The 17,254-nt window shown below is 46.0% G+C and overlaps 1 protein-coding gene across 1 annotated transcript in view; it reads left to right on the top strand.

The window, feature by feature from the left end:
• LOC126112715 (uncharacterized) overlaps window positions 1-17,254 on the top strand; it is a 159,323-nt gene that overhangs the window by 71,502 nt on the left and 70,567 nt on the right. Inside the window, exon 5 of the mRNA XM_049915013.1 lies at window positions 11,264-11,401. Within this exon, the coding sequence (XP_049770970.1) occupies window positions 11,264-11,401 (138 nt within the window). The remainder of the gene's footprint in view (window positions 1-11,263; window positions 11,402-17,254) is intronic.

Below are 17,254 nucleotides of genomic sequence, written 5' to 3'. Positions count from 1 at the left end.
ACATGAACAGGAGTCAATAAACACAGCAGAATGCTACCCTCCACATATTTGCGTGTACATGTACATACTGATGAAAACTTGAGCTCGAGAAGGCATACTGCAGAACAGCTCAGTGTTTCGGTTACTTTTGCTGCTGTGTAATTGCTACAGTTGGAAACAAAGAAATCAACTGCTTAACATATTTTGCATATTTCCACTCAATAGCATCTATTTTCTGAGTCATCAGCCTTCTGAGTGATTTAATGCGGCCCACCATGAATTCCTCATCTGTGCCAAACTCTTCATCCCAGAGTAGCAACTGCATCCTACGTCCTGCTGGATGTATACCAGTCTCTTTCTCTACAGTTTTTACCCTCTAGTCCCATAATGTCTTATGGAATAATCTTCTGGGGCAACTGATTACTTAGAAAGGAAGTTTGTGGTGTAGACCTGCCATCATTTAAAAGTACATCTTTAGGGAATTAAATTTTCGCTAGCGAAATTCCGTCATACCTAATCCATTACTCTTAGAGAAGAATATTGATTTTTTTATCAGTTGCCCAATAATAGAAAATATGTGAAAGGTAGCACAACAAGTGCTCTGTACAACTCCTTCTATTCCATAAAGGTATTTTTATTTAAAACTTAATAACATGCAGACGACATGGTTTTAACGGTTGTTGCATTAGTAAGACTAAAAATTAATACCTTCATTAATGTTAAAAACAGCTCATATAAACATATCCAGTAAAAGACTCATTCCACATCATTTCGATAAAAAAAATTAAAATTATCTATGGCACAACGAAAATACCAGTCAGCCGTGCAGCCTGACACACACCGACATTTATGCAAGATGATTTTATAAACAAAGTTTCTCAAAGTGTACTGTTTTTATCGACCGCCTACATCGATGGAGGGCGATACGTGGCAGACAATAATTGCATAAACTGTACTCGGTGCACTTTAAGATCAGTTCTCTATTAAAATCCCAGCATTCGACAATAGCCATCACTGTCTCCCTCAGTGAAGTAACTGACTGTCAAAGAAGTAACGGAACACACAGATTATTTTACTTATATTTCATACTCTCTCCTGGAGGGAGATAGTAGGCTAATGTGAGAGATTGTGCTCTTTTCATTCATAGGTTTGGTTGTACCATTCGGATTCTATTTATTTTCGAATTTTCAGTTTATTATCTATTGCTCTTTCTCATTTTGATTTTGAGGGGGTATGAAGATGTAGAAATATAAAAAAAGACTATGCAAGTGACATTTCATCGTAGGCGCCAACGTAATCTCTAGTTGCAATGAGCACTGCTACATATACGTGATTCCGTTACTACTTGCACAGTCGTTTGCTTTTCTGGCGAAGAAAATGGTGGTTATTGCCGAACGCTCGACAAGTGCAACGAGAACAGCGACGCAGTCCCCCTCCCTTCCCAAAGCATACCTGATTGTCCTATCCCTTTTACGCTGGGCGAAAACTCGACGCTAAAGTTGCTGAGGAGTACTAACTCGACGTTAAAGAACGGAGACTATTCGCATTACTAAGAAACTGTTTATATGGTGTATTTGTGTTTTGCGACCATAACTATTTTTTTTTATGCAGTGACCAGCTTCATCATAATCAAACAGTTCAAAACCGGTGGAAGGACAGTTTATTACAGACGTATTCTTGCACTCCGCCGAAGAAAAAGCAAATATCCTTCGCATCCTAGCGGAAAATCGCAGCCAGAAATAATCAGAGCAAGAGAAGAAACGAATGAAGACGTGTATGGATTCAAGTGAGCCCTCCTTTGTAGGCGACCACTCCTTGTCGCGATGCCTTTGTCTGGTACAGTTAGCATCGGGCGTTACTCTTCGACAATAACTGCTTGGAAATCAATCGGTGGAGCAACACTTCCCTTGACGACTACCAGATCGCTGACTTCCTCAGATTATGGTAACTGTATGGGTTTTGTCATCGACACATTAGTTCACTCACTGTCGCAACAGAAGCTATGGCTTTTTGCTTGGCTAAAAGTCAGTGGCATTGAATCGTCTATCTCACTGCGTCGTGAAATAGCTATGGATATGGTTTCCGGAAAACAAAAATTTTCATCCATTGTAAAAATCGAAGATACCTTTGCCATACATGTGCTGCTATTAGGACGAGTCTCTACTCTGGATGTCGTGGCATGGAAAGTACTTGTACGAATACGTGGTGCTCCAAAATTATCTTCACAACTTCGATCACGTATATTTCAGAAATTGAGATTTTTTCGACATAATGTTCACACAAACATAGAGTTTTAACTGAAGCACGTAAGATATCTACGCGATGTTCCAGTTCCTCGTAGGTCTGGCCTGTATAGCATGCCCTCGATAACCTGCGTAATTGCTGCTCTGATGAAGAGATGGCAGCTCATGTAGGTCCCACACTTGGATCTGGTAGACAGCATTCTTGATAAAGCCATAAACAAAAAATCCTAATCGGGTTATGTCGAGACTTTGGGGCTAGAAATGGGTCTTCTTCTATATATGTGTTGTCCAAAGATCGAGGTCCAGTGAGGAGAGGCACCAACCAGCTGCAGCATGATGTGAGGTTGCAGTTTTTCGATCTGTGGAATGCAAACTGTTCCAACAACGGAAAAAGTGCAAATTCTACAAATCCAAAATATGAATAAACAGTCAAGGTTGCTTACGCCTCTGGAAAGGAAAACGGTCCCACCACACGGTCATGAAGCAGACCACAACACACGTTTACCTTTGGACTGTCCCACTCAATTTAAAAGCTTAACTTGGGTTTCTCAGATCCTTACATTGTGTCGGTTTACTTCCCGAACACATGAAAGCAACCTTCGTCCGTGGACTTTTTTTTCTTTCTTTTTTTGGCCTGGGAGATTACCTGCGGGAGTCGCTACTACAACCTTGCGATTCTGGCTAAAAATGGGGGTGAGATGCGAATACAAGAACTCAACAAGAGAGTTCTCTTAGCCTCTCTCACCTCAATTCTCTACAATCCTACCTACACGTGGTGGCCCCGTTAAGCTGAGCAACCCAGTGGACGGTTGGGTAACCGACCCCAGCGGGAAACTAGGTCAGCAAGCCGACAGGATGTGGAGGACAGTGAAGGCAACGGGAAACCACCACTGGAATTACTTGCCGAGACGTTCATGGGATGGACCTCTTTTTAAAATATTCCTGAGGTAAAGGTTCCCCTCAATCGGATCTCCGGGAGGGGAATACAACGAGGACTCCAGACATAAGGGCAAATGGAAAAGGATGGAAGGAGAAGAAGAAGGAATTATTGAGGATTGGCACGTGGAATGTTTTAAATTTCTCCAGGAAGGGAAATTAGAAAACGCCAAATATGAAATGACATTGCTTCGCGCTTTGGCCTGTCATCAGACTGAAGCGTATCCAGCAGCTGCACCTTGAAGCCAAGAAGCTTCAAGCTCTTGTGTAGCCCAGAGTGCCTTGTGCACCGTGGCTGGTGGCAGCTGCAACTGCCGAGACTCTTGACGGACTGATTTAGTTAGGTTCCGGACAAAGCCCAGTTATACCCGATCCAAATCGACATCAGTCGTGGTCTGAGCCCAGACCTCATCTTCTTCATGAAATTTCGCATTCCATTATATCGAAAACCGCGCCTTACTGTCTATCCCTATTTCTGAAATATGAATGATCAAACTTGTAAAAATCCTTTTGGAAGACCTTGGACATGGGGTTTGATGTGGAGGACATTTGTAACTAATTAACTAATAATAAAGTAAGAATCCACTTCAGCTCCAATGAACATTTGTTTATTTACACTATTGGCCATTAAAATTGTTACACCACGAACATGACGTGCTACAGACGCGAAATTTAACCGACAGCAAGAAGATGCTGTGATATGCAAATCAATAACTTTTCAGAGCATTCACAAGAGGTTGGCGACACCTACAACGTGCTGACATGACCAATTCTCAAACACAAACAGCAGTTGACCGGCGTTGCCTAGTGAAACGTTGTTGTGACGCCTCGTGTAAAGAGGAGAAATGCGTACCATCACGTTTCCGGCTTTGATAAAGGTCGATTGTAGCCTATCGCGATTGCAGTTCATCGCATCGCGACATTGCTGCTAGCGTTGGTCGAGATCCAATTACTGTTAGCAGAATATGGAATCGGTGGATTCAGGAGGGTAATACGGAACTCCGTACTGGATCCCAACGGCCTCGTATCACTAGCAGTCGAGATGACAGCCTTCTTATCCGCATGGCTGTAACGGATCGTGCAACCACGTTTCGATCCCTGAGTCAACAGATGGGGACGTTTGCAAGACAACAACCATCTGCACGAACAGTTCGACGACGTTTGCAGCAGCATGGACTATACGACGTTTGCAGCAGCATGGCCTATCAGCTCGGAGACCATTGCTGCGGTTACCCTTGACGCTGCATCACAGACAGGAGCGCCTGCGATGGTGTACTCAACGACGAACTTGGGTGCACGAATGCCAAAATGTCATTCTTTCGGATGAATCCAGGTTCTGTTTACAGCATCATGATGGTCGCATCCGTGTTTGGCGACATCACAGTGAACGCACACTGGAAGCGTGTATTCGTCATCGCCATACTGACGTATCACCCAGCGTGATGGTATGGGGTGCCATTGGTTACACGTCTCGGCCACTTCTTGTTCGCATTGACGGCACTTTGAACAGTGGACGTTACATTCAGATGTGTTACGACCCGTGGCTCTACCCTTATCTGATCCCTGCGAAACCCTACATTTCAGCAGGATAACGCACTACCGATGTTGCAGGTCCTGTACGGGCCTTTCTGGATACAGAAAATGTTCGACTGCTGCCCTGGCCAGCACATTCCCCAGATGTCTCACCAATTGAAAACTTCTGATCAATGGTGGCCGAGCAACTGGCTCGTCACAATACGCCAGTCACTACTCTTGAACTGTGGTATCGTGTTGAAGCTGCATGGGCAGCTGTACCTGTACACGCCATCCAAGCTCTGTTTGAATCAATGCCCAGGCGTATCAAGGCCGTTATTACGGCCAGAGGTGGTTGTTCTGAGCCAGCCGCGGTGGTCTCGCGGTTCTAGGCGCTCAGTCCGGAACCGCGCGACTGCTACGGTCGCAGGTTCGAATCCTGCCTCGGGAATGGATGTGTGTGATGTCTTTAGGTTAGTTAGGTTTAAGTCGTTCTAAGTTCTAGGGGACTGATGACCACAGACGTTAAGTCCCATAGTGCTCAGAGCCATTTCAACCATTTTTTTGTTGTTGTTCTGGCTACTGATTTCTCAGGATGTATGCACCCAAATTGCGTGAAAATGTAATCACATGTCAGTTCTAGTATAATATATTTGTCCAATGAATACCAGTTTATCATCTGCATTTCTTCTTGGTGTAGCAATTTTAATGGCTAGTAGTGTAACTACATATCTGGCTTCTGACCATTAGAGCTCCATCCTCAGGTGGTAACAAATGTAAAGACAGGAGAGGTAACCAGTTACAAAGTCCATGCAAGGAGTTGCCAAAAATTAGTTATCCGCAAGAGAGTGTCAAACTCAATTACAAACAATCACACATGCGCGGTGGTCAAGCTAGTCAGTCTCATTCTCCGCAAACCGGTTGCGCAGTTAAACAAATAAAATCTCATTACAACTGAAGCGGATTCTTGATATACGAAGCCTGTTCGTAGCTTCAATTCATTTACTTTTGGTTTTTTAAATTCTTCGCATTGGACTGTTTATGCTTGTAACAACAGCTCTCTCTAGTGGTAAGAACAGGAAATGAGAATCGGTGGGTAATAAAGAGTTTTTTGTTTCGTGTGTAGGTGGCATCTAACCGGGCAACTTAGTTTCTGATCATTACGAGAGCACCCGAAGAACTCCTTAACATCGCTATTTTTAGCTGAACGTTTTTGTAAAGCTGGCTTCATTAAATTTAAAGTGAAGAACAAAATATCGCCCGACTTATAGATGCGGTGCGTGGGCCAGCTGCGCTACAACTTGCGCTGGAGTTGGACGCTAATGACGCCGCCTGTTACTCCTGCGAATTCGAGACGAGTCACATCACACAGGGGGCAGGATAGCAGGCCACCTTCATTAGAGGCCCCTGTCGTTCGATTCGACTTCCTACGCTTCCAAGAATATAACGAATTCTAGACGCGGTGCACTTTCCCGGACGACGCGTGGGCTGCGAAAAGGGAGCGAGCCGGTTGAAAGCATCCTTGTACGACGCCTATAACGCAGCTAGTATCGTTTCTCACCGTGAGAACTGGTCAAGTACTGATTGGGTGGGCGGCAGTGGTAACACTGCTCAGAAACCGGGCACGTGGAGTTATTCTCGCCTCGAGTGCAACGATCAAATTCAATTAGAAAATGTCAAATCTGGTAAGAACTAAGACAGAGTGCGGATGTCAAATTGTCCATCGAGATTATGCTGTAAAAAGAAATTATCATCCGTTCGACATTCAACTGGTCTGCTTAAACGGGATGGAAACTTCAAAGGCAAACTTTTGGTTCAGAAAGAAATGAACTTAGGACCGGGCGTGAGTCGTGCCTCGGTAGGTCAGATGGTAGAGCACTTGCCCGCGAAAGGCAAAGGTCCCGAGTTCGAGTCGCGGTCGGGCACACAGTTTTAATCTGCCAGGAAGTTTCAAAGGTTTCATTGTATGCAACAGGGGACAAGAAGACAACGACAGCACTTTTTTGGAAATTTTCAACCTGAGTTCTGAATATATCACTGCCGTTTTGATATTTATTCTTTTAAGTTGTTAACTCCTTATTTTGCGTTAATATGCATATTACACACACTTTTGGCTTTACAGACGCACTGTTGTCGCACGGCATTCGCGCTGTGGACAATTTTTGGATGCATCAGTACATTAGTGAAGATTAGGGTGCATTGTATACCAGTCAGGTTCATCTCAGAGTAAGCTGATAAAATAGCTCCATATTTAGCAATTTTATCCGTACCTAAAGACTGGAAAACTGCTAAAGTCACACCAATACCCAAAAATGGAAGTAGGAGTAATCCGCTGAATTACAGGCCTATATCACTAACGTCGATTTGCAGTAGAGTTTTGGAACATATACTGTATTCGAACATTATGAAGTACCTCGAAGAAAACGATTTATTGACACATAGTCAGCACGGTTTCAGAAAGTATCGTTCTTGTGAAACACAACTAGCTCTTTATGCTCATGAAGTAATAAGTGCTATCGACAGAGGATATCAAACTGATTCCATATTTTTAGAAGGCTTTCGACACCGTTCCTCACAAGCGTCTTCTAACCAAACTGCGTGCCTACGGAGTATCGCCTCAGTTGTGCGACTGGTTTCGTCATTTCCTGTCAGAAAGATCACAGTTCGTAGTAATAGACGGAAAGTCATTGAGTAAAACAGAAGTAATATCCAGCGTTCCCCAAGGAAGTGTTATAGGCCCTCTATTGTTCCTGATCTATATCAACGACATAGGAGACAATCTGAGTAGCCGTCTTAGATTGTTTTCAGATGATGCTGTCATTTACCGTCTTCTAAAGTCATCAGATGATCAAAACGATTTGCAAAATGATTTAGATAAGATATCTGTATGGTGTGAAGAGTGGCAATTGACCCTGAATAAGGAAATGTGTGAAGTTATTCGCATGACTACTACAAGAAATCAGCGAAATTTCGAAGCGATACGTCACACAAATCTGAAGGCTGTAAATTCAACTAAGTACTTAGGGATTACAATTACAAATAACCTAAATCGGAACGATCACATAGATAATATTGTGGGTAGAAGGTGTAACAGGTCTGCGAATGAGGCTGCTTTCACCACGCTTGTCCGCTTTATTCTGGAGTATTGCTGAGCGGTGTGGGATCCGCATCAGATGGGACTGACGGATGACATCACAAAAGTACAAAGAAGGGCAGCTCGTTTTGTATTATCGCGAAATAGGGGAGATAGTGCCACAGAGATGATACGTGGGGGAGTGGCAATCATTAAAACAAAGGCGTTTTTCGTTGCGACGGGATCTTCTCATGAAATTTCAATCACCAGTTTTCTCCTCCGATTGCGAAAACATTCTGTTGGCACCCACCTACATAGGGAGAAATGATCATACGATGATAAAATAAGAGAAATCAGGGCTCGCACAGAAAAATTTTAAGTGCTCGTTTTTCCCGCGTGCCGTTCGAGAGTGGAACGGTAGGGAGACACCATGAAGGTGGTTCATTGAACCCTCTGCCAGGCACATTATTAGGAATAGCAGAGTAATCACGTAGATGTTGATTGTTTGAGGTCAGCCAAACGGCTGCAATGATTGTGACATTTAAGTAGTCATTCGACGCAAACTTGAATGGGCATTGATTTTGGTAGTTGGTAACATTTTAGTAAAAAGGTACTGAAGCAGTGATGTTATACTGGGTGTTCGGAAATACCCGTTACAAACTTCTACGATTTGCGAGTTAGTACATAATATTTTGAATAGGAAACGAAGCACGTCAAAACATGTTGGTAAAGCGAACTCTTTTACAAGCAATTTACTAGGCGTAACCCAGTATATGAGTTGTTTTACAGTTCCACTCATTAATAAGCGAAGAAACTGCTCGCGTACTCGTTGACGGTTTCTCTTCAGCGTGGTGCAGTACGGCCTCTTCCACTTCGGGTGTGCGGCGTCTCCTCGGAGCACCACAGTCGCGCCTGCTGACTGTTAAGGTACCTCTGTTTCGAAGCCGTTACGTAATTGTGGCGAAAAGGGTATGCGATGTAGTCGGGTGTTGTGGAGACGGTCTCGATAAAGGCGACGAGAAGCTCTTCCATTACCGTGAGTTTCGCCATTCAGATGGATCATGTTGGCGTGTTCCGCAAACCATCTTGCTCTAACGCTCACAGACACGTGAATGAGACTGGAATCAGGTCAGAGAGGTAGGATAGGCATCAGAGCCCACCAGAAATACGGGTCCTGCAACGAAAGTGTGATACCACACTAATCCGATAATGCACCACGCTTTGCGGACGCAATGCTCCGTGCAGGGTCAAAGGGAAATCAAAATGTAATTGAAAAGGTCTTAAGTTTGTCGTTTGCTATCGACACCTTGCATGCATTTAAAAGCGCAGTGAAAAACTATTAAATTCGTCTCAAAGTTACTCGCTCCCCGTCGGAGACCGCTCATAAAACTGGCCTGTCTTTCTCGTGGGCCTCGGACAGACGTCAGATGACATCAGTCCATCCCATTTAAGCACCCGCACAACGACTATGCTGTTGGATTCCTACCTAAATAACATATTTTCGAACGACTGTATCAAGGAAATGGTACGTTCCCGGGCAAGGGTTCCTATTCCTAGACATTAAAATTGCTACACCATAAAGATGACGTGCTACAGACGCGAAATTTAACCGCAGGAAGAAGATGCTGTGATATCCAAATGATTAGCTTTTCAGAGCATTCACAAACGGTTGGCGCCGGTGGCGACACCTACAACGTGCTGACATGAGGAAAGTTTCCAACCGATTTCTCATACACAAACAGCAGTTGACCGGCGTTGCCGGGTGAAACGTTGTTGTGATGCCTCGTGTAAGGAGGAGAAATGCGTACCATCACGTTTCCGACTTTGATAAAGGTCAGATTGTAGCCTACCGCGATTACGGTTTATCGTATCGCCACATTGCTGCTCGCGTTGATCGAGATCCAATGACTGTTAGCAGAATATGGAATCAGTGGGTTCAGGAGGGTAATACGGAACGCCGTGCTGGATCCCAACGGCCTCGTATCACTAGCAGTCGAGATGACAGCCGTCTTATCCACATGGCTGTAACGGATCGTGCAACCACGTCTCGATCCCTGAGTCAACAGATGGTGACGTTTGCAAGACAACAACCATCTGCACGAACAGTTCGACGACGTTTGCAGCAACATGGACTATCAGCTCGGAGACCATGGCTGCGGTTACCCTTGACGCTGCATCACAGACAAGAGCGCTTGCGATGGTGTACTCAAAGACGAACTTGGGTGCACGAATGGCAAAACGTCATTTTTTCGGATGAATCCAGGTTCTGTTTGCAGCATCAAATGGTCGCGACCGTGTTTGGCGACATCGCAGTGACGCACATTGGAAGCGTGTATTCGTCATCGCCATACTGGCGTATCACCCAGCGTGATGGTATGGGGTGTCATTGGTTACACGTCTCGGTCACCTCTTGTTCGCATTGACGGCACTTTGAACAGTGAACGTTACATTTCAGATGTGTTACGACCCGTGGCTCTATCCTTCATTCGATCCCTGCGAAACCCTATATTTCAGCACGATAATGCACGACCGCATGTTGCAGGTCCCGTACGGGCCTTTCTGGATACAGAAAATGTTCGACTGCTGCCCTGGCGCCGACCGAAATGGCCGAGCGGTTCTAGGCGCTACAGTCGGGAATCGCGCGACCGCTACGGTCGCATGTTCGAATCCTGCCTCGGGCATGGATGTGTGTGAATGTCCTTAGGTTATTTAGGTTTACGTTGTTCTAAGTTCTAGGGGACTGATGACCTCAGAAGTTCGCATAGTGCTCAGAGCCATTTGAACCATTTTTTGCTGCCCTGGCCAGCACATTCTCCAGATCTCTCACCAATTGAAAACGTCTGGTCAATGGTGGCCGAGCAACTGGCTCGTCACAATACGCCAGTCACTATTCTTGATGAACTGTGATATCGTGTTGATGCTGCATGGGCAGCTGTACCTGTACACGCCATCAAAGCTCTGTTTGACTCAATGCCCAGGCGTATCAAGGCCGTTATTACGGCCAGAGGTGGTTGTTCTGCGTACTGATTTCTCAGGATCTATGCACCCAAATTGCGTGAAAATGTAATCACTTGTCAGTTCTAGTATAATACATTTGTCGAATGAATACCCACCCGTTTATGATCTGCATTTCTTCTTGGTGTAGCAATTTTAATGGCCAGTAGTATATGTAGTCACTCCCCTCTTACAAGTCCTAGAAGTTTGTAACCGGAATTTCCGAACGCTATATAAAATGTGGCTGGCTGCATTATTTCTTCCACTAATGTGCATTAAAGATAGGTCCATCGAATGGGACACTTATGTGGCGGAGGTACCTATTGATGTTCGTATTCACCCGAGCAAAAGAGACATTTATTGTAGCTTTAGGAAAGAAAGCACCTCGTATATACGAGTAAAAGACGTAATGCGTAGACTGTGTGTGTGTGTGTGTGTGTGTGTGTGTGTGTGTGTGTGTGTGTGACAAGTTTGCAATATTGTGTCGTTAATTGTAAGCCTCCCCGGAGGCACGCTGTGTTCGCAGAGAGCAGCAACTCGGTGCGGCTGTGGAGCGGCAGCTGTCGCCACTCGCGCTGTACCGGGGCCGCCGCTGTCGTGTGGAACAATGGCGTCCGTCGGCGGCGGAAGCGCGGCGTGGCGTGGCGTGGCGCGCCGCGCAGAGGTGCGGGGGTGGCCGCCGCTTCCGGGGGATCCCAGCCCCGCGCTTCCGCTCCGTCCCCCCCCCCCCCCCCTCTGCGAGGTCACAGTTACTTTTACGCCCCATTACCTACGCCGAAGCGATCGTGTTCTGCGAGCTGCACCTGCTGGGAGCCCTCCAATTCCCAAGCCAAACAAATTACGCTTACATGTGGAACGAGGGTTGCCAAAATCGATACATGAAATCACGATTTTTCCGCTGGACAGAAGGTATTGTCGGATTTGTTTGCTCGTATGGGAGGGGGGCGGGGACAGTCACGATCGAATTCGATGGCTGGATTACATCCGTAGGTCTGCCACAATGGCCACTGCAAGCACGGTTTCTCACAACCACCTGGGCAAATAGGGGGCTGGATCTCCATTTCGATTTCAGAAACCTGTCAGAGAATCAATTGAAACATAAAAAACGCAGTTTTCACGATGCGCAGAAAGCCGCTCTTCGTCTTCATGAATCGAACCCGCCTCCATACTCGAAAGCTTGCAAAAAGTGGCCTCCGGGCAGGCGTGGATCCACGGTTCGGTTCCGGGACGGGCACTGTTTTTGACTGGCTCCATCTCCGCCCCGCCCTAAAAGTAATTTGCCGTCGGCGCCACATTTAATACTCCACACACGCCTCGGATTTTAATAATTACAATAAAATGTTGTAATATAATGGTTTGCAAAACTTTGGAACGATTCGCATCATCTGTCGCTGGCAAATAACATAGTTCGATGAAACTTGGACCATACATAGAAAGAATTACTACTGCAGAAAATAACTGAAATAAATGCGCAAGGCGAACAGAAATGACACTTTTACTCAGAAACAATAATTACACTGCAGTCACCGCGATTTATAACGGTCCCCTTGACAGACTAAAGGCAGTACTTAGTTCTTAATACAGTGTGTGATCACCACGGACGGCACTGTATGCTCTGCAATCTGTTCCCATGCTGGTCACAAGGTCAGATAGGTGTCCTTTTGGCAGAGCGTTTTATTCCACCACCAGCGCGGTTAACTGCTGCTGGACGGTCGTCGGTTCATGTCGCTGTGCTGCAATACGCGTCTCCAACGAATCCCAAACGTGGTCGATGAGATTTCAGTCGAGGGAACGGGAACGCCAGTCCATACGCGCAATACCCTCTCGTTCCGGGGGCTCCTGCACCTGCTCATTTCGTTGCGGTCGCGCACTGCCATCCATAAAAATGAAGTCAGGTCCGAATGAACATGCCAAATTTAAACAGACTCAAAATCCCCAAGATTGGAGATCTTTCACAGAAGCTCGAAATTTAGCGCGGACTTCAAAGCGAGATGCCTATAACAGTTTCCACAACGAAACTTTGTCTCGAAACATGGCAGAAAATCCAAAGAGATTCTGGTTGTATGTGAAGTATGTTAGCGGCAAGAAACAATCAATGCCTTCTCCGCGCGATAGCAATTGAGATACTATCGAAGACAGTGCTGCCAAAGTAGAGTTACTAAACACGGCCTTCCCAAATGCCTCCACAAAAGAAGACGAAGCAAATATTCCAGAATTCGAATCGGGACCTGCTGCCAAGATGAGTAACGTACAAGTAAATATCCTCGGATTAGTGAAGCAACTCAAATCACTTAATAAAAGAAAGTCTTCTGGTCCAGACTGTATACCAATTAGGTTCCTTTGGGAGAATGCTGATGCTTCAGCTCCATACTTAACAATCATATACAACCGTCCGTTCGACGAAAGATCCGTACCCAAAGACTGGAAAGTAGCACAGGTCACACCAATATTCAAGAAAGATAGTATGAGTAATCCACTAAATTAGAGGCCCATATCGTTAACGTCAATATGCAGCAGGATTTTAGAATATATATTGAGTTCGAACATTATGAATTACCTCTAAGAAAATTGTCTATTGACACACAGTCAACATGGGTTTAGAAAACATCGTTCCTGCGAAACTCAACTAGCTCTTTATTCACATGAAGTGCTGAGTGCTATTGACAAGGGATTTCAGATCGATTCCGTATAACTGGATTTCCGGAAGGCTTTTGACACTGTCCCACACAAGCGGCTCGTAGTGAAATTGCGTCCTTATGGAATATCGTCTCAGTTATGTGACTGGATCTGTGATTTCCTGTCAGAGAGGTCGCAGTTCGTAGTAATTAACGGAAAGTCATCGAGTAAAACAGGAGATTTCTGGCGTTCCGCAAGGTAGTGTTATAGGCCCTTTGCTGTTCCTTATCTATATAAACGATTTGGGAGACAATCTGAGCAGCCGTCTTCGGTTGTTTGCAGATGACGCTGTCGTTTATCGATTAATAAAGTCATCAGAAGATCGATCAAAAGAAACTGCAAAACGATTTAGAAGAAATATCGGAATGGTGCGAAAACTGACAGTTCTTAAATAAGTAAATGTGTGAGGTCATCCACATGAGAGCTAAAAGGAATTCGTTAAACTTCGGTTACACGATAAATCAGTCTAACCTAAAAGCCGTCAATTCAACTAAATGCCTAGGTATTACAATTACAAACAACTTAAATTCGAAGGAACACATAGAAAATGTTGTGGGGAAGGCTAACCACCAAAGACTGTGTTTTATTGGCAAGACACTTAGAAAATGTAACAGACCTGCTAAGGAGACTGCCTGCACTATGCTTGTCCGTCCTCTTTTAGAATACTGCTGCGCGGTGTGGGATCCTTAACAGATGGGACTGACGGAGTACATCGAAAAAGTTCAAAGAAAGGCAGCACGTTTTGTATTATCGCGAAATACAGCGCGAAATATAGGACAGAGTGTTACAGAAATGATACAGGATTTGGGCTGGACATCATTAAAACAAAGGCGTTTTTCGTTGCGACGGAATCTTCTCACGAAATTCCTATCACCAACTTTCACCTCCGAGTGCGAAAATATTTTGTTGACACCAACTTACAGAGGGAGGAACGATCACCAAGATAAAATAAGGGAAATCAGAGCTCGTACGGAATGATATAGGTGCTCATTCTTTCCGCACGCTATGCGAGATTGGAATAATAGAGAATTGTGAAGGTGGTTCGATGAACCATCTTCCAGGCACTTAAATGTGATTTGCAAAGTGTCTATGTAGATGAAGATGTAGAACCCGTGAAAAGACGCGCGTGTGGGAAGGGTACAACGTTTAACAGTGAGTCTACCATGTTCAAAGATGTGGAGGTCAGCAAGCCCATAGGACATTATGCCTCCCCACAACATAATACCTGGACCTTCATGTGGCATAAGTGGGTACATTTTCGAACATGATCTAGGCGTCAAGGTATCGGAAGGCCTGATGTTCCCAGAGCGCCTGATGTTCCCAGAGCGTACTCACCTCCAAATCTTTGAACACGATACTCTCAGCAGGCAACTTTACTGTGCCACTGCACTCCTTCCCTGTTTGCATCTTTTCCGTTGCATTCGACCCTGATTTCATTTTTATGGACGACAATGCGCGACCGCGTCAAACTGAGCAGATAGAGGAGCTCTTAGGCACGGACGGATATTCAGCGAATCGACTGACCTGCCCTTTCTCCCGACTTCTTTAATCGAGCACTAGTGGGACACGTTGGGGGAGAGTACTGCGGCACGCCCACATGCACCAATGTCCATTCAGTATATGCGACCCGCGCTGGAGGTAGACTGGAACGCCCTGCCGCAAGAAATCCTCACCGTCTTGTGACCAGTGTGGGAGCCCATTGCAGAGCTGATGATCACATTACTAAGAACCATTTCCCGCCTCTTTAATTTCCAGAGGACCATCATATATTGCGGTGGCTTCAGCTAATAATTGTCTTTGAGTAAAAGTGACATTTCTATTTGCCTTGTTGTTTATTTCCGTCAGCTACGGTGCGTACTATACTGTAGCGGTTATTTCTATGCATGGTTCAAGTTAGGTCGAGCTTCTTTATTTGACGATGACACATAGCAGAAAAATCACTTTCTACTTTAACTTTAGCACACAGTGCATAATCATAATTTGTCTGCATCAGTGGTTAGTACAGGGGCTCATTACGCACGTCCCTCCACTTGGTTTCGTGCCTGACTCCAGTCACTGCCACCCAAGAGCGCAAGAAGAGGCGCTCTACTGCAACTGCGCCGGCCGCCGCCGCCGCCGCTGTTTGCCCGTCCGGCGAGCGGCCTTTCGCCGTCCGCAGAACCGGCCCAGGAATGCAACGCCACGCCGCACCGGAAAAACGATGCGCCGCCAGCCAGCCCAGAGGAGGCGGCCACTGCGCTCTTGTTACACTATCGTGGCTACGGCTTCCTCTTGCAACCGCCAGCGAGCGCAGCATTACAATGTGCCGCTATCATTCACCTCTGCTTTCCCAGCATACTATCCGGCCACTCTCGTGCCTTGCCAAACTCTTATACACACTGCGTGAGAAAAGGTTGGAAAGTGTGTCATAAAGCCGTTGTATCCTCTTCTGAGGCAAGCTGACCAACAACTGTCTGGTTGTCAACATCCTGGATATTGGCACTGGGGCAAAGTTGACGTCCAAGCGCCGGCCGGAGTGGCCGAGCGGTTCTAGGCGCAACAGTCTGGAACCGCGCGACCGCTACGGTCGCAGGTTCGAATCCTGCCTCAGGCATGGATGTGTGTGATGTCCTTAGGTTTAAGTAGTTCTAAGTTCTAGAGGACTGATGACCTCAGCCGTTAAGTCCCATAGTGCTCAGAGCTATTTGAACCATTTGAAGTCCGAGCTGGTCACTCGCATTTTCTATTAAGAACGTCCGCCTGCTTTAGGTGTACCGAAAATCACAATTCATGCATGTGGGGCGTGGACTAGAACCAGGAACGGAAGAACCCTTACCTGCGGTGCAAACCCTCCGCTGTTTGGGTATCACCTTTCATAAAGAGACATCGGTAACGGCTGCGGACAACTACCGAAGGCTGTTACTCAGAGTCCGCACCGCAGTACGACTAAACGCCCTACGGTCGATGGATATGCTGCAGCGAGTGTTACTCGTCAACCTTTATCTCGCGCCCATTATGTGCCACCTGACACACCTTCCCTTGACGCGCAGGGTGGCTATGAGGATTCAGGCGGCTTTTGGGTCCTATGTGTGCCTGGGACAACTCTTTAAGGTACAGTACAACAGGCATACCCTCCCAGTGCGAGAGGGGAGCGTTGGTTTAGTGAACGTGCACGAGAAGGCGCGTGGCATGTGTATTAACACTATCCTCAAACGGTGGCGCAACAGGAATCACTCGCTTACGGGGACGATCATCGAAGAACTAGTACCAACATCGCATCTTCCTCCAGTCAGTGTCGGCCATATATCGCCCCCTTTAACGTATGTGCGCACGTTCATCGTGGAACACAGTTACGTTCGAGAGCGTTTACCGACGACCCGACAGTCGACATCGAAGGACGTGTACCATCTGCTTCTTCGACAGACCGCCCGGAATAGGGCGGAACGGAAACATCCAGCTGTTAATTGGCACGTGGTGTGGCGCACGGTCCACCACCCCCACCTACCTACAACAGTCAGATCACCATGGTACATTGTCGTGAACCGATAATACCGTACGAATGATAAAAAGTACGCAATACATTTGGCGGATTCGCCCTTGTGTCAGCAATGCGACGTGCTGGATACGTACGCCCATCGGCTGGTCTGCGGCGCGGCATTGGCTGTCTGGACTCTCGCAAGAAAGATAATAGCGTTCATGCGGCGCACTATCTATACAGCAGTCTCTTCTGACATAGTATTTTGTCCAGAGGAAACGTATTTTCCGCGTCATAAGACGAACGCAGTGGCATGGATCACAGGTATGACGGTCCATTACATCTATAGAGACACACAAAAAAATGGTTCAAATGGCTCTGAGCACT

Source organism: Schistocerca cancellata, chromosome 1 (genome assembly GCF_023864275.1).
Source record: "Schistocerca cancellata isolate TAMUIC-IGC-003103 chromosome 1, iqSchCanc2.1, whole genome shotgun sequence".
Classification (NCBI taxonomy): Eukaryota; Metazoa; Arthropoda; class Insecta; order Orthoptera; family Acrididae; genus Schistocerca; species Schistocerca cancellata.
Note: the sequence above shows the minus strand (reverse complement) of the source record. Positions and strands in the feature narration are given on the sequence as shown.